Source organism: Leucoraja erinacea, chromosome 11 (genome assembly GCF_028641065.1).
Source record: "Leucoraja erinacea ecotype New England chromosome 11, Leri_hhj_1, whole genome shotgun sequence".
Taxonomy (NCBI): domain Eukaryota; kingdom Metazoa; phylum Chordata; class Chondrichthyes; order Rajiformes; family Rajidae; genus Leucoraja; species Leucoraja erinaceus.
In genome coordinates, this window is record NC_073387.1 from 29,072,125 (window position 1) to 29,097,669 (window position 25,545).

A 25,545-nucleotide genomic window follows, 5' to 3' on the forward strand; every position below is an offset into this window, starting at 1 on the left:
ACAAAGCCAGCCTGAAGAAATCACTCCCTAACTACCACCAACACATTTCCTGCAGCACCAGAGTATCAAAGACCCTTGACCACAGCTATACCACCATCAAGGATGCCTTTCTCTCCATCCCCCACCCTCACTTTGAGAAATCTGACCACTCCGCTGTGCTCCTTCTTCCTGCATATAGGCAGCAACTGAAGACCACAGCCTTAGCGGTGAGGACTGAACAGAGTTGGTCAGGGGAGGCAGAGGAATTACTCCGGGACTGCTTGGACTGGGTCAGTAGACTGGGTAATGTCCAAGGACTCAGCATGGACCTGAATGAATATGCCACAGTTGTTACCGACTCCGTAAGAAAGTTTGTGGAGGAATGCGTTCCCATGTGTCCCCATCCTGAAGCTTTGGTTGAACCAGGAGGTCTACATTCTTCTAAGGACCAGATCTTTGGCATTCAAGTCTGGCGATGCAGTGTTATACCAGACGTTCAGATATGATTTTGATAAGACCATCAAAAAGGCTCAAAGGGACTTTTATTCTAAGCTGGAGGATGATACGGATGTTTAACAGCTGTGATGGGGCTTGAATGCCAACACCTTTTACAAGATGAAATGAGGGAGCAACTCAAGCGATAGTGAAGCATCACTCCTAGATGAGCTCAATGCCTTCTACGCATGCTTTGATAGGGAATACACTGATGTGCATTCCCAATCACCCATAGCTCCTAATGGTATTACAATCCCAGTCACAGCAGGTAATGCCAGAAGATCCCCTTTAGGAAGGTGAATTCTTGGAAAACACATGATGGTACAACCTGGTCGTATTTTTAAAACCTGTACAGACCAATTGGCTGGAGTTTTTGAGGACATCTTCCCCTTTCATTACTGAGGCCTGAGGTTCCCATCTGCTTTAAAAGGGCATCAACAATACAGATGCCCAAAAAAAGTAAGGTGACGTGTCTTAATGACTACCGGCCAGTGGCATTAACATCCCTGGTGATTAAGTGCTTTGAGAGATTGGTTATAGGACACATCAACCACCCTAACAAGAACCGGGACCCAGTACAATTTGCCACAACAGGTCAATGGAGGATGCCATTTCACTGGCTCTCCACTCTGCACTGGACCACAGACAGTAAAAACATATACGTCAGGCTGTTGTTCATAGACTACAGCTCCAACGCCTTCCAAACTGGTTATCAAGCTGACATAAATTAGTCTCTGCAAATCCCTCTATAACTGGATAGTTGACTTCCTCATCAACAAGCCATGATCTGTATGAATTTGGCAGCAACAGTTCCAGCTCAATAACCATCAGCATGGGAGCACCTCAAGGCTGCATGCTCTGCCTTCTGCTCTATACTCAGAATTGTGTAGCTGGACACAGTTTGAACTCCATCTTCAAGTTCGACAATGACACTACCATTTTTGGATGAATTACGGATGATGATGAGTCAGGCTATAGGAGATAGATCAATTGACTGACCAAATAGTGCTAGAACAACAACCTTGCTGAAGAAGGATCTCGACTAGAAACATCACCCATTCCTTCTCTCCCGAGATGTTGCCTGTCCGGCTGAGTTGCTCCAGCACTTTGTGTCTATCTTGGGTTTAAATCAGCATCTGCAGTTCCTTCCAACACAACCTTGCTATCAACGTCAATAAGACCAAGGTGTGGAATTTGGGACAGGTTTTTATGGTTATTATAGTTTTTACGGAGTACTATATTTACATATCTGTTGTGCTGCTGCATGTAAGAATTTTTCTTTTTTGGGGCATGTGACAATAAAACACTCTTTACTGAATTTTAGATGTTAGAAACCTTGGCACAAATATGTAGGTGACTTACTGTTAATGAAACACAATTTACATATGAAACGGGCTTTAATTCACCACTCATTTTTGAAAACTAAATTAACATTCAAAAAAGGAAAGATGCATAATGTCTCTATCTCTCCTTGTCCATTTATTTCTCCTCTGTTGACCCTTATAGGACCACAAACTGTTCCTCCCACCCGGCCAAAGGTACTTTCTAAACTATAGTGAGTGCAAAGCATAAAATAGAACATGGTGTAATCAGAGCACTATTATTATTCTTCTCCTACAACATAAAACCATGTACAGCTATACTGTTTTAAGAAGTACAATGCACTCGATATAGTTTTGGAAATGTGTTTACTTAGATTACAAAATCGATTAAAAAAATAAAAATAAAATATCTGGAACTATTAGAATTGTTAAAAAAAAATCATCTGTATTCTGAATATTAACAATCCATTCAGGAAAAATATATCCAGCATGCTCAGATTGTACGAGTATCTAAATACTTGAGCAGGACTGGATTTTCAAGTAACAACTTTCATTATGAGATACCAAAAATAAGAATTAAATCATATTATTTGTAATATACATTTCTCAGTTTGTTTAAAAGTATTTTGAACGTAAAATATTCAGTTACAGAGAAAAATAACCAAAGAATAAAGTTTAGAACATATTTCACACGCACTTGGATGGAGTTTGTCCTGATGCAGTGTTTAGTTTATATAAGCAAAAATATATAGATATGAATGTAAGTGCTTCTAATGACAAACGGGTGAAACATTAAGTGCACAAAAATGCGATAAAAGAGTAGAGCTGGAAGATAATGTGGAGCAACTGAATGATGGAAAGTGGGAATCCATCAGACGTGGAATGTGAATGCCCAGAATCCAGATCACGTTCTTAAAATACATGTGAAAAGCCAGAGATCCATGAGTCAAAGGACGTGTGTAGGATTCCCCCATTCCTTTTGCTGCCATTCCCACGACTCTGCGCATTTTCTATGCCTTGTTTTAAAGCCGTGTATGAAAATGTTCCCAGAGATTATCAGTTTCAATTCTCAGTGGTGAATACTCTCAAGTCCGGCAATCCATCCACTGGGACCGCAGGAGTTTTACGCCTACAAGTTGGGAATTTCAGGAGTCGGTGCCCTGATGAGACCCCGGTGTGAATTATTCTCTGTGCTGCCCCCCACCGAAAATGTAAAAGCAGCAATTACGATCACATTCAGGACTTGACGCTTCGAAGTTACCCAAAGATTGACTTAAATAACTCAGTTCTGCTGTGTTAGCATCAGAGGTGCAACAGGTACCAAGTTCTCTCCGGAATAAGATGCTCTGATCCACTGTGGGATTTTGAATCGAGGAACTGCAGATGTTGGTTTATATATTTTTTTAAAGACACAAAGTGCTGGAGTGCTCAGAGGGTCAGGAATCATCTCTGGAGAACGTATACAGGTGACGTCTACTGTCGAAGGACGTTCCCGATCCATGTTCTTGATTCTCCAGAGATGCTGTTTGTTACTCCAGCACTTTGTGGCTCTCACTGTGGATTTAGTATGGGTTACTACTTATTACACAGCAATCAGTAATTGCTTAGTGGACGTAATTATCTTTTTATCTTCCTTATTACAAATAAAAATGGACAGGCGCGGCCCGCAGTCCCACCGGACAATGCAGCGATATCCGCGATTAAAGTAATGCCTGCCGCCATCGGGAATAAATCAGAAACTGTTTTTTTTTCTGGGAATTGTTTGCACTACTTCCGTTTGTTTCCCTCATGCAACATTAGTTTTGTAAACAAAACTAGTGTCATAAATTTGGCCCCGCAATAATGAATGGAAATTTTCAATCTTAACGCGTGTTTGTAATTGTCTGTCTGCCTCTAGAAATTGTCAAGATAACCTGTCCATGTGCTACCGAGAGGTCGTTTAAAAGGGTCTGCTTCCCTCTCCTGACTGCACCTCCCCATGTAAACCCCCCACCCCCACACTGTAACACCCCCGCCCTGTAACACCCCCATCCTGTAACACCCCCACACTGTAACACCCCCACCCTGTAACACCCCCACCCTGTGACACACCCCCACCCTGTAACACCCCCACCCTGTAAACACCCCCACCCTGAAACACCCCACACTACCCCTGTAACACCCCCCCCCCTGTAACACCCCCATCCTGCCCCGTAACACCCCCACCCTGTCACCCTGTCCCAACACCCCCCCACCACTATGTAATATCCCCGCCTACTCCCCCCTTGACACCATCTGCCCCTGCAACAACTCCCCTGCCGTGGAACACCCCCATCCTGCGTTTGTGACATCCCCACCCTGCCCAACGCCAACCCCCATTCTACCCCTGCAACACCTCCCCACTCTACCCTTGCCTCACCTCTGGTAGCTCTCACCCTGCCCGCCTGCCCGCCCGCCTCTCTCCCAGGGACTGCCTCGCACCAAACGTGCGGCTTCAGACCGAGTCCTGACGTCAGTGCTCCCGCACCTTTGACAGACTGGTGTCTGTGTTTGATTTGAACATGCTCTATATAAAGGCACTGAGCTGCAAGGCGGCGCACAACGCACTTAGATGCCTAGTTAATGCTGAGCTAGACAAGCCCCCCAACCCCCGTTTACGGCGGCACCGCGGACACCACTCACCCCTCTCGCCGCCCCAGGCTGAGCTAGGCTGAGCTGGACTGAGCTGGACTGTGCTGTACAGTCCTGGGCTGGACTGGGGTAACTCCGCAGTTGGTTCTGCAGAAGGTCGCGGCTGCTCCGGGCGGAACAAGTTGCGCCGCTGTCCGGGGCTCGGGATGTCCGCAATCGGCGGCCCCTCGCTGCTTGGCAGCAGCATGAGCTGGAATGGAGAATGATCTTTAACATGAATCTCGCACAGCCCGGCGGAGGTTTGGGCGGCAACCGGTCGTCCTTAGCACCCCTTTCGTACGAGGGCAACTTGACCGCCAACATTTCAAACGGGACCTTCCAAAACTGCAGCCTGCCGCCCCTCAACGCGACCCGGGGAGCGGTTCTGGGGCTGGTCCTCGGACTCTTCATGTTATTCGCTTTGGTTGGTAACATTCTAGTCATCCTCTCCGTAGCTTTCAACCGACACTTGCAAACAACCACAAACTACTTTATCATAAACCTAGCCATCGCAGACTTGCTCCTAAGTACAACAGTGCTGCCCTTTTCTGTCACTTTAGAGATCGCAGGGCACTGGATCTTCGGGAGGATTTTTTGCGATATTTGGGCGGCACTTGATGTGCTCTGTTGTACTGCCTCCATCATGAGCCTGTGTGCCATTTCAATAGACCGTTACATCGGTGTGCGCTACTCTCTGCGCTACCCCTCTATTGTAACCGAGAAAAGGGCAGTGTCGGTTATAGTGGCTGTTTGGGCTCTATCGATTGTTATCTCCATCGGACCTCTCCTGGGTTGGAAACAGCCTGCTCCGCCCGATGAAAAGGACTGTCAGATCACACTGGAAGCTGGTTACGCTCTCTTCTCCTCGCTGGGGTCATTTTACATACCCTTAACCGTCATTCTGGTGATGTACGTTAGGGTCTACATTGTGGCCAAAAGGACTACCAAGAATTTGGAGGCTGGTGTGATGAAGGAGACCTCGGACTCCAGAGAGCTGACCTTGCGCATCCATTGCAGGAACATTCAGGACGAGGCCCTTGCCTCCAGGTCCAAAGGGCCCCATCTAAGAAGTTCGCTGTCGGTGCGCCTCCTCAAGTTCTCCAGGGAGAAGAAGGCAGCGAAAACCCTAGGCATCGTCATGGGCATGTTCATTCTTTGCTGGCTGCCATTCTTCATTGCCCTTCCGCTGGGTGAGTAGAAGTTAATGTAAACTTTAGCAATTGACCATTTGTGCGGAAATGGTCCATAACTGAATAGTGGCGTAAACCTAATCGTGGCGTAAACCTATGAGCACCACAGATATAAAGCTCGACCGGGACAAAATAAATGAAAATCCCGTCACTTTGTTTAAAATGATGCCCTAAAGGGAGTTCAAATGGGTCGGTGACATTTTTATATATAGTTCACTCATTATTGTTGACATGTCTCCAAGACTTATAAATGAAAATGCATTGTTTATAATTGTGAAAGTTTCAACAGTCCATGAAGTTTCCAGGTACGGTAAGCTGAAAAATGGAGACACGAAAGATCCCCAGTGTTTGTTGTTTTTTTCGGGTCTCGACGTCACCTGTTCTTTTCGCCAGAGATGCTGTCTGACCCGTAGAGTTACTCCAGCTTTTCGTGTCTATCTTCATTTTTTTAATTGATCGGGATGATGTTCTGAAGCTTCCTGCAAGCACCTTTAAATGTCTTGTGAAAAGTTTTTGGCGAGTTATTGCACAGTGACGAGCAACTGATTCAGATTCTTCGCAAAATGGCAGCGACTATCATGCAAAATTCGGAAACGTTGCCTGGATACTTTCTCACTTCAAGACGTTTCAACTTGGGGAAATAGTTTTGCACATTCCTCAGCCTCTCTCCTCAAATGGTCGATTATCACCAGGTTAAATCATATTTGCAGTGGGAACAAGAATATGTTTTAAATATATAACATTCTTATTTTAAGAACGCCAAAAATTATGTTAGTTTTACCATTGTGCTTATTCGAAAATCCATCGGTGTTGAAATGATTGAATTGCATACAAATATTATTCAGGCAGCAAGCCGCAAGATTCATTCTTTCACATTTGTGTGCTTGTTCTTGGAACTTTCCCCTACATCTGTAGAAAGCATGAAGTCTAATAAAGGGGCACTTTCATAAATAGAATAACAACCTATTCACGATTTCTGGGGCGAGAGTGGGGTGACTAATTAAACGCTCTGAAAATAACTAATTGACTTAAAAATATCAACCCAAGACAGACCAGAACTGAAAATCAAGTTAATGTTAATTAGCATTAAGCAGCCTTGCATGTCATGCTCTCTACTTTAAGTGTCATCTTAAACACTGCGATTGTTTACATGAGACATGAGGAGTGCTTAAACTGGTAAATCGATTATATCAATGCCAATGTTAGCGGGTAATAGGAACTGAGACCAACTATAAAACTATTTCGGCGGTGTATGATCATTTAACTATAGCTGTGCACCTTGAAGCTGGTACTTTGACGTTAAAGCAAGACAATTCTGTTTTAAAGAAATGAATAATCAAATTGATTCTCAACGGCTTGTCGAGCGGACATTCGCTCAAACTGGAAGTCGTAATTAAATGTTTCAGAGTTCGGACATCGCGGTCGGTAGCAAACAATAAATGCTCGCACGGCATTTAGCTGCCGGGCTCTGCCACAGCAGCAGTTGTCCCAGAAGTGAGTTGGATATCTTCTGAGGTACACACGATCTTCACGGTGTTTAGTTTCTATCCTGTTCTCCCTGTACACTGTTAACGACACAATTAAGTGCAGCTGGAATAACAAAAAGGCACATCTTGTTAACCCCCACATCTCCTGTTCTGGTCATTGGGTTCGATGGAGTACGCGTGTGACACCGGGAAAAGCATAGCCAGGAGTTATTAGGTCACCTCGACATTCAGCGGAAACTTATTTACGTTGAATGTGTAATTTATTTATGTTGAATTTATCATCCACAAGCGTGGCTGAAGCACATGTTTTTTGTTGGAACATGCCATAGATTCAGTCGAGGAAAAAAACAAAAGGATTCTTCGGTGCAGCATAAATGCTGGCGTCGATGGACTGACTGGCTGGCCAGTTTCTGAGTATACCTGCATCATTCCTGACCACTGCTCCCTGCACCACCATTAGTTCAGTTCAGTTCAGTTTTATTTGTCATATGTAGGTTAACACAGGGTCAACGGTACAATGAAATGTGTTTGACAAGACAACGGGTCACCTCAGTAATGATAGTACAAGGATAAAATTAAGGTAAAATAAGATAAGATAAAAGTGACAATGGTAGATAAAAGAAAATAATAAATAAAATAATCAACATATATGATGTGTTTATGAGTTCAGAAGCTTGTTGGCACGACGATAAATGTTATTGTCTGGTGGTGTGTGCAGCCATGCTCCTATATCGTCTGCCTGACAGCAACAAGGAGAACAGTCTGCGTGCTAGCTGGCTGTGGTCCTTGATGATGCTGTGTGCCTTCCACAGGCACCGCCGGTGGAAAAGTCCAGAATGGCCGGGAGACAGTTGCCAGTGATGTGCTGTGCCACCTTCACCACTCTCTGGAGTGATTTGCGGCTGTGGGCAGAACAGTTCCCGTACCAGACTGTGATGCTGCCCGTCAGCAGACTCTCGATGGTGCAACTGTAGAAGTTTGTGAGGATGCTGGCGTTTCACGTTTTCTTCATTCATTATTCTGTCCCTTCAAATTAAAGAGTTCCTCAGATTCTCCATTTTATGTTCTTTAAATAGAGTCAGAGTCATACAACATGGAAACAGGTCCTGCAGCCCAATATGCCCACATCGTCCAATATGCCCCATCCACATTTGGCCCATATCGCTGTAAACCTTTCCTACCCATGTACTTCTCTAAATTTATTTTAAATTTTGTTATAGTATCTTATAGTTATAGTTCCATATACCCACCACGCTCTGTGTGGAAGAAGTTGTCCCTCAGATTCCTATTAAACTTACCCCTCTCACCTTGAAACTATTTCATCTGGTGCTTGATTCCCCTACTCAGTAAAAGATTCTGCATTCACTTTATTAATTTCCCTCATGATTTTATACACCTCTGTAAAATCACCCCTCAGCCTCCTACGCTCCAAGGAATAAAGTCCTAGCTCAGGCATTTAGGTCCTGACAGCACCATTGACATCAACATCATTCTGATTCTCCCATGCATCGCATAAGCAGGCACTTTGGTTCTATTTGTCTATGCTGAGTGTTCACTTATTGGCCATTGCCCTGAAAGAAAAGATAGAATGTTAAAATTGACATAATTATCCTTAAAGACATGTATGATGCTTACTCATTTTGTATTCTGTATCTCAAAGGTATTCTAAAAGAGCAATTTCAAATAATGAAAAAATAGATAAAGTAGATATATATAGAAAAGCTATTTCCCCTTGCAGGGTGGGCGAGGGAGGAGAATGCACACAACGTTGGAATATGTTTACAAATAGAGATATTTAAGAAAGAACTGCAGATGCTGGAAACATCAAAGGTAGACAAAAATGCTGGAGAAACTCAGCGGGTGAGGCAGCATCTATGAAGAGAAGGAATAGGCGAGAGAAGGAATAGAAGGAATGAAGAGAAGGCCTCAGTCTGAAGAACGGTCTCGACCCAAACCGTCGCCTATTCCTTCTCTCCATAGATGCTGCCTCGCCTGCTGAGTTTCTCCAGCATTTTTGTCTACTTACAAATAGAGATAGACTTGTTGAAAGGGAAAACACCAGAACTAATTTGCCATACAAAAAGTAAGTAAATCTCGAAATTTACCCTTCAAAAGACACGAGATAAAGGGCAAATTTAAAGTTATGTAAGGTAAGTATATCAGGCATCAGCGGCTAGGTTAGTAAATTGAATTGAGATATGGAACAACCCGAAGTCAACTGATTCAGCTGTTGGATGTGGAAAGGGGAATCATGAGGGGAATTAATAAAGTCATTTACTGAGTAGGAGAATCAAGCACCAGATGGAATCTCTTTCCGATGTACTGGATAGATTTCAATTATTTGATGTCTTTACATAATATTTAATGTTCGTGAAGCTTATGTTTTATCTCAAATATGGCATTCTCTAAAACAGCAGATGGGGAAGCAAAACAGTTTGTAGAGAGTAACTAATCAACCCAACGATTCAGTCATCTGTAGTGGCCGGAGAAAGTTAACAGACGGAGACCAATGACAATATTATTAACAAATTCTTTGCATCGGGGCAAAAAGCCCAGAGCTTGCAAAGCCTGATACAATTACCTGTTACTACATTAAAAGAGTTCAGTATTGTCAATCATACTCCAGAATTTTAACTGATAATGTCAATATAGTGCCACAGAGCATGAGATGGCTCAATTTACATTACTTACAAACCAGTTCAGTGCATCAGCCTGTATTACCTTGGATCCCTTGATTAAAATCATTTTTACTTCGGATAACCAGAGACAGCGAGCAATGTTTAAGGGAGTAAAAATCGCAGTGAAGATTTGGGTAGCTTTTTTATACAGCAACACACTACATATTAATGATATCCCACCTCCACCCTGTAACACCCCCACCCTGCCCCAATTACATTTTATCAATTATGGACTTGCAAAATATTTTCACCATGCCTGTAACATGAAAACAAGGGAACAATTACAATTGCTGACATTATCTCTGCTGTTATGCGCAATAGGTGCCGCAAGAATGGACACCATCCCCGTCGTGTTCATTCCATTGTTCAGCTGATGCTTTTACATTCATTTTTCATTCAATAATTTTGCATTTATGTCCTGCCAGATAAAAATTGCTTCCAGATTTTTTTTAAAAGGTGACTTGGAAAGTAGTACATTCCTGGCTATTTCATAGAAATACAGAAGCATAGAATGATCATGGCACTGAAGGAGGCCATTTGGCCCATCATGTACAGACCCAAAAAAGGCACAGAGTGCTGGAATAACACAACAAGTCAGGTAGCCTCCTTGGAGAACATTGATAGGTGATGTTTCAGGTCAGGATCCTTCTTCAGACTGATTGTAGGGGGGTTAGGAGGGATGTAAAGAAAGCTGGAAGAGAGTTGGAGCAGGACAAAGCATGGCAGCAAATAGGTAAACATAGGTTAATGGATGTTGTGATGGACAGATGGGTGGATAAAGGCCAGAGACAAAAAAAGAGTTGTAAATTGTGAATATAGAGGAAGGTTTGTAGGTGGAGTGGAGGGGGAGGGAAGAAATGCATGTGAGTCTAGGTGGGGCACAGGGGAGGATGGGGCGTGGTGGAAAGGGGAGAGGTTGTTATCTGAAATTGGAGAAATCAATGTTCATACCATTGAATTGGAAGATATCGAAGCAGAATATCAGGTGCCGTTCCTCCATTTTGTATGTGGAGGTGGCACACTCTGGCAATGGTGGAGGCCCAGGAGAGAAAGGTCAGTGTGGGACTGAGAAGGGGAGTTAAAATTATTAGAAACCAGGAGATTCATTAGGCCTTGGCGGACCGAGTGCAAGTGTTCATCGAAACAGTCACCTACACTTGCTCTTGTCAATGTACGATAGCCCATCACGGCAACACCAGATGCAGTAGGTGAGGTTAGAGGAGATGCGCATTAACCTCTTTCTCACCTGGAAGGACTGCTGGGATCCCTAGATGAAGGTGAGGGAGGATGTATAGTGTTAGGTTTTACACACCAGCTCTTTACCAAACCCACTCACTAGTTCTAAATCCCAGCCTCTTTTCTGCATTCCTGCAAATTTGTCATCAGCATGTATTTATATAATTCATTCCAGAAAGCCTCAATGGAATCTGTCTCCGCAGATCTCCACCTCTTTGACATGGGGTAGCTGATAGGCAACCAGTTGTTATAGTGTATTTGGGTTTTTGGAAGGCATTCACACAGAAGGTTGATCAACAAGGTTAGAACACTCCTGACTCTCAGTCTGAAGAAGAGCCATGACCCAAAAGTTAACCCATTCCTTCTCTCCAGAGATGCTGCCAATCCCGTTGAGTTACTCCTGCATTTTGTATCTCTCTTTGGTGTAGACCAGCATCTGCAGTTCCTTCCTACACTTTGGGAGCAATTGATTTATCAGACATGTCTTTGGTGAGGAAAATGAATTGGTTGTGAATAGGATGTGGAAACTCCACAAAGGCAATGCCCAATGTCAGGTTTGAACGTCGGTCACTGCAGTTCCGAAAAGAACAGAGAGTAATCCTGAAAATGTTACACCAGCACAGAATTGTTAATCTCGAGGACCTATTTTAGTGATGTAGCATTGAGGTATCTTTGGGTATAAGAATAAACCCTGATCTAACCACATACAATTTGAAGCTGATTTAAAATATGAGCATATTGATACTCGACCCCATTTAACCCAACATATACACAATCAGCACCTGAGACTCAGGCCCAGTAGCCATGGTGCACTCAAGCATCAGCCTAGTTTTGAGTTGCTTGTTAGTACCAGTGGGAGACCCAGTGCTGCTTGACAACTGGACCACATTTCTCATTTGCACTCTGCTCTGCATTTCACTGTCAAAGGCTCAGTCAGCGCTCAACAGTGCTCCTGGAACAGGGCACCCAGAGCAGTGCTGCATGGCACTGGTGCCAAGGACTACTGGCCTTCTTCCCTCTGATTGTCCTCCACCTCCCTGTCAAGTCATGGTAAAGTTAGCAAGGCATCTCATTTAACCATCATCAGGCTGCACCCAGCAGAGTATTCTTAATCACCAGGAGCTCTGATTTGGCCCTGAAAACATGCTAGACAAATATTTACTAATACCATCCATTTTATACACTTTCTCCAATTGCCAGGCAGCTATATAGTTGCCCTTTATCTGCTCGTTCACAAATCACCCTTCATATGGATTTGATCTGTAAAATAGTGGCAGGCATTGCAAAGATTTTATTATACAGTAAAAGCATACTCCGTATGATAATTGAATGCCTTGTGCATACGTGCTCAACTCTTATTTCATGAAATGATTCAATATAATTTAATTTTAGAAAAGTTTGTCATCCTTCAAGTGTATGTAAAGTAAAGATTTGTTAAATCATTTTTAATGTTTTGTTTTTGAACATATAATCCATTTATGTCCGAGTGCAGTCTGTTTGAAATGACCCTGAAGTGATGGCAATAAATAATTGAAATGTGTGTGTGGATACAACACTGAAATAGCATACAGCTGTTAGAGAGGGGTAGGATGTTGTTCAATATAAACCATTATTTAGTAGACATAACCTTTATGAGTCTTCAGTGAGGGGTTATGAAATTACATAGAAAGGAATCATTTTTTTTTGTGAACTGAGAAAATGTATACAAAGATGCAACCAGTGTTCACTATTTACAAATTTTGATTTGGATCATAATCATCAACTTGCATTTAGAAAATGTCTTCCCTCTCCCCTATAGCACTATTACAATGTGTATATGCAATGTGCCTTTGCAGACACCATTAATAGGAACTGCAGATGATTTCTATGAAATGATCCTGTTTCATAAGCCCAAGCCGAACTTAAAAAAAATACACACTGGCCTAACATTTAAAAATCCCAAGGTGGTAAATATCTTTTGCTTCCATATATTTTAGTGCTGGTAGATATTTTAATAGATATGATCATCTTAGGCAGCAGAATTGATTCCTTGGATATCGTTGCTGCCATACTCTCTGACTGGAAGTTCTTCTTGAAGGAAGTGCAGATTAGATCCACTAAAAAAAGTTAGAACAGCATTCAGAGAACCACGTTTCATAATCAGTCTGATAATATTCATCACGGGAAATGTAATTCTATCTTGCAGATACGTGACAGCAGTGGTTGAACATTTGTAAATCATTTTATGCATCCATTGGAAAATGTGACATTGCAATATCAGTAATCCCAGTTGACAGATTACTGAATGGTTGCCAAGTTTTCCCACGTGTCATACAAAATGTGCAAGAGCGTTGCACATTTTGTGCATGTGCTGAATCACAATAAGCTAAGAGTTCCTATGACTTCCATGGATTATAGTTTGGAAAATATTTTGAAATGTATTTTATTATGTTTTTTAAAGTATGGGGGGGGGGGGGGGGGGTTAAAGTACCAAGAATATGTGAATGCTCATAATTGTGAATACCCTGATGGAATTTTCAAAAATATATTTCGGTATAACTTCATCTATGTAATTGTAAAGCAGTTTTGTGTCACTTTGGAAGTATGTTCCCTATATATTTATGTCACCAACCTATATGTTTTCAAACCAATATGGTATTTGTCAAAATATATTATTGCCCCATAAATTAATTTTATTACTATTTAGTATATATTGTATGTAAGGCATATTGCAGTGTATTAGTGTCATGTAAATTAGTCTATATATTATCAATATAGAGGACTATTTCAAGTTCTAGTTCAAATTTATTTTTCACATGCACCATAAGGTGCAGTGAAATGTAATTTACCATGCAGCGTTACAATTAATTTGTTAATCAATAAATGTAGGCGTTCTGTATGTTACAAAATTTTGAGATTTTAAAAATCAAGTCTACAATTTATCCCATCAGATAAAGCATAAAAAGAAATTTAATTTGACACCTAATTCACGTTCATATCTTCAGTATTAAAGAAGTTATGGCAATTTTCATACTGAAATTAGCATTTTGTTCCCTGTTGCTTTACCATTGACTTAAATCAAAAGCTGTGATCAAGGACAGTCAAAAGCCCATAACTTTCTTAAAAATTAAGAAACTGAATGAAATTTTCAGTTATTATAGATTGAAGCATTCTGAAACAAATATGAAACAACCTGATATTAAAGCATATAATTAGTTAGTTACCCAATTGTAGCTAATTACAAAATTCAATTACTAGTTCTAAACATCTATCCATTTCTTAAGAAAACGTTAACAAAGTTAAATAGCCTAAGTGTTCAAATAACATTCACACAATAATTCACAATATAACATGATTTTTAAATCTCATTGTCATTAATTTATAGGCCAAATGGAAGGAATTTAGTTTTTAATTCCCGTAAATTAATGACCATTTTAATCATCTTGCGAGTGGGTTTTTGTGGAATGCGCTGGTTTGGAACGTTGCATTTGCGGTGAAGTTAAACCTCATATTGGCAGGAAAAATACTGCCGGTTCATATATTTATATAATGACATTTTCGCAACGTGAAATTTTGATTAAAGGCATCCTTAGAAGCAAGTTTACATATAAAATAAACGGTTTTCCTATACCTGTCCCATACATGAAATCTGTCCCCCGTTGTCGGTATTGACGGCTTTAGAAAATTATTTTTAATTTACTCCTGTTCGTAAAATATCCAGTGCAGTTTAAAAGAAACTTAATAAAACGGCAGTCGAAGCGATTATTCTTTAGCAGCTAAACAGCCTGACAGACATCGATTTGAATAGGCTGGAGAAATAAGGCATTTTAAACCCGCCCCCCAGATCTGCAGCTCCTCTGAAGGTAAGTTTTGTAACATACCTACTGTATGTGTGCTATTAAACTATGCCTTAATATCACTGAGTCTTTATTAATATAATTACTGAGCAACATATACAGAATTCTGGCTGTTAATATACATTATTGCCATTATAAAATGATATGTAGCACATAGCCAGATGGTAACTGGGTGTCTGAATAATGAGTTAAGTCACACTGCCAGTTGTTCCATTTAAAACATTAAAAAACAATGGCTCATTCCAGGACATGTTTGAGCATCATTGGGTACATCCAACCTCTGCTTCTAGGGCATTGTGTAATGCATGAGCTAAGAAGCTGGATACACCTTGTATCTGGCCCCTCAGCTTTGCACCTTCCTTGCAGGTGACCCCCATTCATTCAAATGAGATCACCACCTTCATTGAAAAAGTAAATGGTTTGTTTCACATATTATGGATGGATAACATGGATTGGTGGCATTCCCGGTCGGGACCCTTCTTCAGACTGATTGTGGTCTGGGAAAAGTAATAGATGTTGGGAAAAGTAATAGATGGATAAAGGTGAGGGGGAGGGGGGGAGGGGTTGATAGATGGTTGAACAAATGCCAGAGATAAAAAGACATGAGGCGTGAAACAACAGGAATGCAGAGTTGCAAGTTGTAAATCTAGAGAAAGGAATGTATGTGGAAAGTTCATACTGCTGGATTGTGAGCTATCCCAGCGGAATACCTTTTAAATAGAGTTGATGTGGACAAGCTTTTCCCTTTGAGAATAGGGAAGATTCAAACAAGAGGACATGACTTCAGAATTAAGGGACAGAAGTTTAGGGGTAACATGAGGGGGAACTTCTTTACTCAGAGAGTGGTAGCGGTGTGGAATGAGCTCCCAGTAGAAGTGGCGGAGGCAGGTTCGATGGTATCATTTAAAAATAAATTGGATAGGCATATGGATGAGAAGGGAATGGAGGGTTATGGTATGAGTGCAGGCAGGTGGGACTAAGGGAAAATAATTGTTCGGCACGGACTTGTAGGGCCGAGATGGCCTGTTTCCATGCTGTAATTGTTATATGGTTGTTATATGGTAATACGAAGTGCTGTTTCTCCAGTTGGCATGTGTTCTCACTCTGTCAATTGAGGAGGCCCAGGACTAGAAAGGTATGGCAATGGGCAGAGAAGTTAAAAATAGTTATTAACCAAGAGATCGAGTAGGCTTTGGCGGACTGAGAGCAAGTGTTTGGCGAAACAGTCGCCAAGCCTATGTTTGGTCTTGTCAATTTACAGGAGGCCACATCGGAAACACTGGATGCAGTCGAAAAGATTAGATAAGGTGTATGTGAACCTTTGTCTCACCTGGAAGGACTGCTGGGGTCTCAGGATGGAGGCGAAGGAGGAAATCTATGGACAGGTGTTACATCTCCTGCGGATGCAGGGAAAAGTACCTGGGGAAGGGGTGGTTGGTCGGAAGGGATTAGTGAAACAAGGTGTTGTAGAAGTCTCTGTGGAAGGCGGAAATGGGTGGGTTGGGAAGATGTTATTGGTGGCGATGATAATTGCTCGTTTCTAAGCTTCCCCCCAGTCTAGTATCAGTAAAAACATTGAATCAAGCACTTGAATCAACTAAATTTTATTTTACCAAAAGGGCGTCACAGATCACACAATGTACCTATCCCACGCGGGTTCAATTCTTGCATCTATCTGTTCAAGCCCTCTAGGCCTCACTCAGACAGAGGCACTCCAGAAAGGTACACGGTCCTGAGCGCTCTTCCAGAAGATCGACCCTGAGCCTCGTGATCATGGACTTTTATATGTCCCGGGAACTCGAGAGGCCGAACCACATGGGGGTTGTCTCTTAATCACCCAATTACAGATATCGATTAACCCCATACATAACAGGCATTTCCCTAACCCAATGATACAACAGTTCAATATATTGTATTCACAACGGACTTCAGGATGAAGTCAACTTGGAAACATTTACCTTGATTAACAGAAAACTCAGACAAGGCTCAAGACCCCATCCAATCAACACTTAGCAGAGTCAGACTCTGCAACATTATTTACAAACTGTTTACAAGGTGTATGTCTGGTTTGCAGCCATCCAATCCATTCTATGCATTTAGCACCAGATTGACAGGGTTTGCAAGGCTTCCCATTCTTTGCTTGCAAATTGTATCTATGCTCCAGACTCCCTGGTACCTCTCGCAGCCTGTCCCAGCTCTGCAAAGAGTAATTCCAATTTGAGCAAATCTCCCAGCAACCCTGAAACTTAACCCCATTTTGAAGTCATAGCTGGTCCAATTTAGCCAGGATTAACATTCCTTCATTTTATCATTATGATAACCCATCATCACCAAAGTGGCTCAGTAATCAGCTAACCAGATATACATGTGTGATTTACATTTCCCATCTATCAGTAACACAAGATGATGATGTTTCTTCTCAGAATATTGTAAAGCGTCCTGAGTTTTCATGGGCATGACTTTACAAGTCCAGTCTGAGGAGTCTTCATCTCCCGAGTTTTCGTGGGCACGAATTACCTCCATCCGTGTTCCTGCCCAGTCTTCCATCACCTTCCACAGGTGAACCTAAACCCTGGAAAATCCTAAGAAGCTTGGGACAAAGCAAGTTACCATCATGCTCTCATGCTTTCCCACATATTCGCTATTTCACTTGAACCTAGCCCTATTCTATTATCTATTGAACCTATTATATTGTTTTCCTATACAATACAATTTATTTGTCACTTGAACCTCATAGAGGCTCAAGTGAAATGTTGTTTCTGCAGTCATACATACAAGAAAAAAAGACCCAAGACACAACACAATTTACACAGACATCCATCACAGCGCATCGCCTCCTCGCTGTGATGGAAGGCAAAAAAACTTATCTCTCCCCTGCACTTCCCTCTCCCCCCGATGTCAGAGTCAAAGTCAGAGCCCAAGTCAGAGCCCCCGGCGGGCGACAACGATTGTCCCGCGGCCATTAACGCCGCGCTGGGTGGTGCAAGGCCACGCTCCGGGTCTTGTTGTTGGAGCCCCGGGCGGGCGCTAGCAAAGTCCCGCAGCCGTTGAAGCCACGCCGGGCGATGATGTCAGGCCCCGCTCCAGGTCATCCTCGACCCCGCTACTCGGGCGGGAGAAGTCGCCGTTGCGGAAGCCCCGAAAAGCGGTCTCCCAGCAGGGACCCGCGGGCTCCCGGTGTTACTGTCTACCAGACCTGCGGTTGGAGCCTCCGAATCCCCGGGGTCGGGTCGCAGCAGCGCGCCATCACCGCTCCTCCCGCTCCGGACTCGGCCAGCTCCACGATGGTGAGTAGCTCCGCAGCTCCGTGACTGGAGCCCCAGGACGTTCCTGCTGGAGGCCGCTCCACAGTGCTAGGCCCCAACGACAACGGAGACCCGACAGGGAAAGGTCGGGTTCTCCGTGCAGGGGAAAGATTTTAAAAGTTTCCCCCCCCACCCCCCCCGCCCCCCACACACCATCTGTTCTCTAACCTATTCTTTATTGTTCTAGGATCGACACTAAATATCCTTCTTCATCCTCACATGGTGTTATTATGTATATCTGGTGAGAGGTAATCATATGAATTTCCAGCTGGGTTCGGTCCAGATTCCCCTACAGGCGTGACTTTAATTTGAAGCAAACCATGATAAATGTTCCAATTTAACCAAATTCAGTCTCAGCATCCAATTTACCATTTTGAATTTCAATGCCCATTTCCTCTTCTTCATTCCACAGCATTGTAGCCCATAATACAACTCCCTTCCAATTCCTGTGGCATTCCCAGCTGTTCAAATTTAAACAACCATTTTATTTTACTACTAATTTCAACCTAAGTCCAATCAAAATGCCAAATCCAGGGACAATCTATTTTCACCTTGATAATATAAGCCTCTTTACCATCAAGGGTTAAACAATTCAAATACATCGGGCAAATACACATCGGCTCTGCAATTCCCCCTACAGTTAACCAAGTCTGTCCTCCAGTTTCTCTCATTTATGTACAGGCTCTTCACTATGATAACTGGTTACTATGCTAATTCTTCACTATATTGGTTCTTCATTTTATTAGCTCTTATTATGTTAGCTTTTACTATGTTCTCTGTCTAGGGTTTCTCGCTTTTATTCTGTTGGCTTCGATGTCTAGGGATTCTTATCCTAGGTGACTCTTCTAGATGGTCAGTATTGATCTTCCGAGGGGAACATAAATTTTCGATCTACCTCATCATTTTACACTACTACCTTACCTTTCCAGGGTATGTCTTAATTCCTGATACCTGCTAAGGTCTGTCCCTTCCTGAATGGTAACTAGATGGCCCAGTACTATCTTTGACTATTTTCCTGTGGGTGAGATAATAGAAGAATGCTAAATTAACGGTCAAATCTCCAACAATTCCAAGACTGTATCCCATACACCCACTTTAAATTAATTTACTTATAACTGAATTTTGGCGCAAAGTGAGTATTTTACCCCGAATCACAGAGAAATTCCTTTTTGTTCAAATCCAATTCTAAAGAGGAACCCAACAGTCACTATAAGTTGTCAGGGTACTTTATTTTTTGAAATGTTTGGAGTGGCCTTTATCCTCCTTCCTTGTATTCTTCCAGTAGCTAGATGATCTGAAGGTAGACACTAGGGAAGGTCCTTTCTTCCTCCTTTCTAATGATGGTGTCTGTTGCTAGAGAGTGTGGATACTAAGGCTCTACATGCTGGCCTTCCCAAGTGTCTTAAAGGAGCAGGACAGTGCCAATTCTTCCTGCTGGTCACCTTTTTCTGGGGAGCTACATTCCCTTCTGCTGTCTTCTTCCCATTCTTAGGGGTCTGTGTATTATTTTACCTCACTCCCCAAATAGTCTCTTGTTGACACACTGTCCTGCAGGCACAAAACTCAGCAATACGTTAGTTCAATATCATCTTTTCCCCACTCCCATTCCTCCTGTACAGTAAGTTTGTTTCTTCTCTACCTAGTGCCATTTCCATTCCTCAGTTGTTATCTCTTCCCACACTAGCTACTATGTTCTCTTTCTTACTCTCTTTATTGCCCCTTGATATTTTTTCAATCCAGCTATGTTCTGCTTTATCGCTGGGCACTCCCTGCTCCAGTGACCTGATTGGATAGTTTAAACAAGCTCCTTGATTTACAATCTTCTTTGCTCTAGGGGGGGTTTCTGGAATAATCATGAGGGTTTATAATTTTCCTCCATAAAATTTCCCGTTTTTACTACTATAGTATATCCAATCCACTCATTCTGGTAAATTAGAGTAGGGGTCATGTCTCCACGCCCACAATTCCAGGGCGGGTTGGTGAGTCAGAACTGAGAAAATGGGTTACCTTGAGTAAATGGTGTGTGACTTCTTGATTCCTGACATTCGGGCCATCTCTCTCTCTGGTTTCTTGGGTCCCAGTGGTCTCTTAACTTAAAGGACCTCCCATAACTCCTTGGATTTCGGATGTCTCTATATTCTCTAGGATCCCTAAATTCTTCAGAAATCCCTTCTCTGACCCCTCTCTTTCATTTGTTCCTTCATTGGACTGGCCCTACTCCAATGTCCCATCCCTCCACAAGTATAGCATTGGTTAGGCAGCATTGTAGGTCTTATTCTACCTCTGGGTTCCATTGAAATGGGCTCAAGATTGGGAGTATAGTGGTGATAGTCTGAGTAATTGGGGCCCCTAATTTCTTCCAATCCGTAATTGGCTGGCACTCTGGGAATCCAAGGGTCATAGTTAGATTTAGGTAATTCTTCCTTCGCTGTGCGTTCACTTTCTCTCCTAGTTACAGGATAATTTTCCTGGTTCCTTCCTACCTTCCAGTAATATCTCACAGCTCTGGCTATTTGACTGGCTCGGCTCTCAGACCAGTTCCTGTTATTAGTTCTAATTAAATTCGCTATTCTAGTGGGGAGACAACTGAACAAGACTGCACAATATTGAGGGGAACTTACTCCATTCTGATAGTCCAAATCACCTGATTGGTCGATATATAATCTTGAAAAGCGGTCTAGAAATTTGTCTGCTCCTTCACCCTTTTCTGGTCATTTCCAGGACTCGACTTAAATCTCCTGGTTTCTGGAACGTTTTTGCAAGAGCCGTTAAAACAGCCTCTTCTCTTGCACTCATCCATTACCACACCTGCCAATTTTTCATAAGTCGGGTGTCCTAGGGCTACTAGAAATTTGGTATTCTCAGCTGGAGTAATTATTTGTTATATGGTCTCCCACAAATCCTGTGAATCTGCATGGTATACACGCATGGTGGTTCGCAAATCTATATTACTAAAAGTCTGATCTTGACCACTTCCTGTGGTTCTGTATATTGATTTTAGAAAAAACGCTGCCACTTACGGCTGTGATTTTTGGCCATCTTACTCAGAGCTACGCAGGACAAGAGGATTTTTCCCATTGATGAAAACTAAAAGAGTTATTAGTGTTTACAAAAATGTTGAGATTCTCTCTCTTGAAGGCCACGCCCTTTCTGGAGGGACTATAAAACCCGGAAATGTTGAGTGCCTCAGTCAGTCTCTGCAAGATGGGGGAACAAAAGGGTCGTGTCTCTCAGTCTGAGCTGTGAATAACACTGAACACATGTCTACTAAACTGTGAGTGGTTTTGCTGATCTGTCAGTGCCCTTAATGTGGTTTGAAAATATAGTTTGGAAATGCTAAAGCTGTGCTGCCTTTGGTTTGGAAATGCTAAAGCTGTGTTGCCTTTGGTTATGAAATGCTAAAGTTGTGTTGCTTTTGGTTTGGAAATGCTAAAGCTGTGTTGCCTTTGGTTATGAAATGCTAAAGTTGTGTTGCTTTTGGTTTGGAAATGCTAAAGCTGTGTTGCCTTTGGTTTGGAAATGCTAAAGCTGTGTTGCCTAATTAAAGTTGCCTTGCCTAATTAAAGTTGCCTTGCCTAAAGTTTGCAAGGCTTCCCATTCTTTGCTTGCAAATTGTATCTAAGCTCCAGACTCCCTGGCACCTCTCGCAGCCTGTCCTAGCTCTGCAGAGACTAGTTCCAATTTGACCAAATCTCCCAGCAACCCTGAAATTAACCCCATTTTGAAGTCCTGGCTGGTCCAATTTAGCCAGGATTAACAGCGAGATGTCGCAAAGTGATGTGTTGGATGTGGAGTTTGGTGGATTGAAAGGTGAGAACCGGGGATACCATATCCTTGTTTCGTCTGGGGGTAGAGGTAACAAGAGCTCAACTCCAGGACACAAAGAGATACGGGTGAGGAATACATCTATGACAGAAGGGGGAACATCACTTCTACCAAGGAACGAGGACATCTCGGATATCCTAGAATGGAAAGTGTCTTGGGAGCAGATGTGGTGGAGACGGAGAAATTGAGAGTAGGGGATAGCACCTTTGCAAGAGGCAGTGTGGGAAGAGGTGTAGTCAAGATAGCTGTGGGGTCGTTGGGTTTGTAGCAGATTTCAACTGATAGTCTGTCCCTTGTGATGGAGACAGAGAGATCAAGAAAGGGGAGAGAGATACCTGATGTAGTCCAGGTGAATTTGAGGGCAGGGTGGAAATTAGCAGCAACGTTAATGAAATCAACAAGTTCTGTGCAGGTTCAGGAGGTAACCCTGCTGCAGTCATCGATGCAATGGAGAAAGAGTTAGAGGATGGTGTCAGTGTACATTTGGAACAAAGGCTATTCAACGTAACCAAATAAAAGGCGGATATAGACAGGAACTATTAATTAAATGGTTTCAGCTGTCTCAAAATGTTTTTGATAAAATACATTGTGAGGGCAAAACCTGTCGAATCCATGAGAACAGTCTTTGGGCAGGGCCTTAGTTCCTGCTACATTTGCTTTAGATGGTCCTTGCAGACTGCCCCGCCTCGCATAATAGTTGCTGGGGCAATGTTGGCTGCATATTTGGAGCTGTGTTGTTGCAAAAAGTAGTTCTGAGTTCAGACATCCTGAGAGATTGAATCCCTTATTGTGATATCATAACAATGCAAATGTAGATGTATCTGTAATGAACAGGAATAAAAATGTTTGACAACCGGGAAATCACGTAGGTCCAGAGGCTAGGCCGAGGTTCACTTGCACCTCCTCCAATCTCATCTACTGTATCTGTTGTTCAAGCTGTGTACACTTATATATCGGTGAGACCAAACTTCGACTGGGCGATCGTTTCGCTGAACACCATCGCTCAGTCCGCCTGGACCTACCTGATCTCCCAGTTGCTAAACACATTAATTCCCCTTCCCATTTCCACACTGACATTTCTGTCCTGGGCCTCCTACATTGTCAGAGTGAGGCCAAACGCTAATTTGGAGGAACAGCATCTCATATTTCACGGGCAGCTTACAAAAGTGGTATTGGTTTCATAATGTAATAATAATGAACGATGACAGTCGTTCCCTCATTAGAATATCAAAATGGGTTCCAAGCTCCACTGTTAAATGGCAATTGTTTATTTCCCATTAATAGGATTAATAGATTTTATTTTTCCTCAAAACCGAGAATGTAACACAACTGAATTCTAGTTTTCTAATGAATTGTTAATATATATAATTTGCAACTTGGATGCATTTTTTTTATTACCTCCTGCTGCTTTTGTTCAAACTTTTTCATCATTCCAGATACCTTATCTATCTTAGAAATGTCTCTCCTTTCATGAATACTTGCAGTGGAAAATGAATATTTGAGTCCTTGCTACTTGTAAACAGCACAACTATTGAGCCCTAAAAAATAGATTTTATCAGGCTATCTGACCATTGGTATATCTTTGTTGAATGTGACCTCGTTAGAGGTTGACCTTTTCAGGAAAGACCACTAGATAACATCAAGCTACAGGATATCCGGCTGTCCATAGATTTTTATTGCGATCTCTGCTAAGATCATTATATTTCCAACAGACAAGAATCTTAGAGGTAACATTCTGTTCAATATGGACAACAGTTATGTAGCAACTAGTGCTATCACCTCGCAGCTCTGGTGATCTGGGTTTGATCCTGACATGATGTGCTATTTGTTTGTATGTTCTAATTATGAGCATGTATGTTTCTCCTGGGATCTCTGGTTTCCTCCCATGTCTCAAAGATATGTTGGTAGATTGACTGGCTGTTATTTATTTGAGCCCTGATATAGATAACTGACAAAAGAATTAAATTGCAGTTGAAAGGCATGTGAGAGAGAATAAGCTGGGAAATAGCAGTAATAATTGTTTTTCTCTAGTATGTTGCACAAGTTATTGCTGTGGTGGTTTGGAGTAAGCTTTGAGAAATTAGTCTATGAATCTGCAAGAGGTCTCCAGATATACTAGGTTTGCTGTCATATTATCTCTGTTATAAATCCATTAGAATAGAGAAGATATATAATGGCCATATTCCAATTAATGCAGCAAAATTTGAGTCGGATACTATTGCTGTTTCTAAATCCAAATTTATTCTAGGCGCCACTTACTGTGGCTGAGAATGTCACAACAATTATTAATTTTCTTGACACCAACTCATTGCAAAAACTCTCAGTTACTTATTCCAATCAGCCAATTTGCTATTCTGTCTGTTACAAGTAACTAATTAATACTTGATTTGGCAGGGCAACTCTGTTCATTACATTTTAATTCGTCCAACTTAAATAATAGTGTGCCATTGATTTTTCTGAATGAAATGATTTTAAGCCATTCCTGGAAACAACTATTTCATATGAACTCAAGCCATATGAACCCTGCTATGATCCCAAGGAAATTGTTAAACAAAAGGGATTTCATAAAAAACAGAAACAGGCAGTTACAGTCCATCTCATCAATGCAGACCCTCATTCCTATATACACTCTCACTGCTCCATATCAGGCCCATGTCTCTCTACTCCTTTCATGAGCAAAAAACGATCTATGTGTATTTTAAACATCATAATAGTATCTGCCTCCACTATCTCCCCTGGAAGATTGTTCAAACTATTCACCACTCTCTGTGTGAAAAACCTACCACCCAGATCTCCTTTAAATTGCTCCCCTCTTACCTTAAACCTGTTCTAGACTTCCCTGCCTTTGGAAAAAGAGTTTAACACTCTGTTCTATCTATGCCCTGCATAATTTTGTAAACCTCTATAAGATCCCCCCTCAGCTTCCTGTGAGAATAAACCCAGCCCATCCAATCTCTTCTTGTGACTACAGTGCTCTATTTCAGGTGACTTGTACATCTTGAATAATTAGTGTGTATTCATTTAAACAGATTACTACATATGAATATGCAATTTTTGGAAGCTACAAAATCTCGTTCATCCTCCAATAGTGCATCTGTACTATTTCAAAATCTTGGGTGAGATGTATACATTTCAGATAACATAATTGTGAAGATTTACACTAACAGTAGGGAAAATTCAGACAAACTAAAGTTAAATGCACAGTGGGAATACTCAAGAAAAATGTCAGGTGCTCGGGTCAGTTGCAGTACTTATCAGGAAGCCCTTTGCAATTTCATCTTTATCCAAGAGCCTTGTGAAATTGAAATTACTGAAGAAGATAAAGAGTCCAAATGTCAGTACCCTGCGGTAGAGCAGTTTAAAAATAATGAGGAGCAGTGAGGCTCGAAGAAGAGAAAGCCATTTCCTTAGAGGATTAACCTACTCTCTTACTTGTCATTGATCCGTTGGAAAAGGAACTGCAAAGAAGCACTTTTCTTGATCATTCCCGAAAAGAAGGCACAGTTGTTATCCTCCGTACCCTTGAGATGAGGCTCTTTACAT

At 42.1% G+C, this 25,545-nt stretch overlaps 1 protein-coding gene across 1 annotated transcript in view; it reads left to right on the forward strand.

Annotated features, from left to right (window-relative positions):
* Positions 1-4,394: 4,394 nt before the first annotated feature.
* Positions 4,395-25,545, forward strand: part of LOC129701623 (alpha-1B adrenergic receptor-like) — a 51,515-nt gene continuing 30,364 nt past the window's right edge. The window contains exon 1 of the mRNA XM_055642934.1: positions 4,395-5,635. Within this exon, the coding sequence (XP_055498909.1) occupies positions 4,669-5,635 (967 nt within the window). The 5' untranslated portion in view covers positions 4,395-4,668. The remainder of the gene's footprint in view (positions 5,636-25,545) is intronic.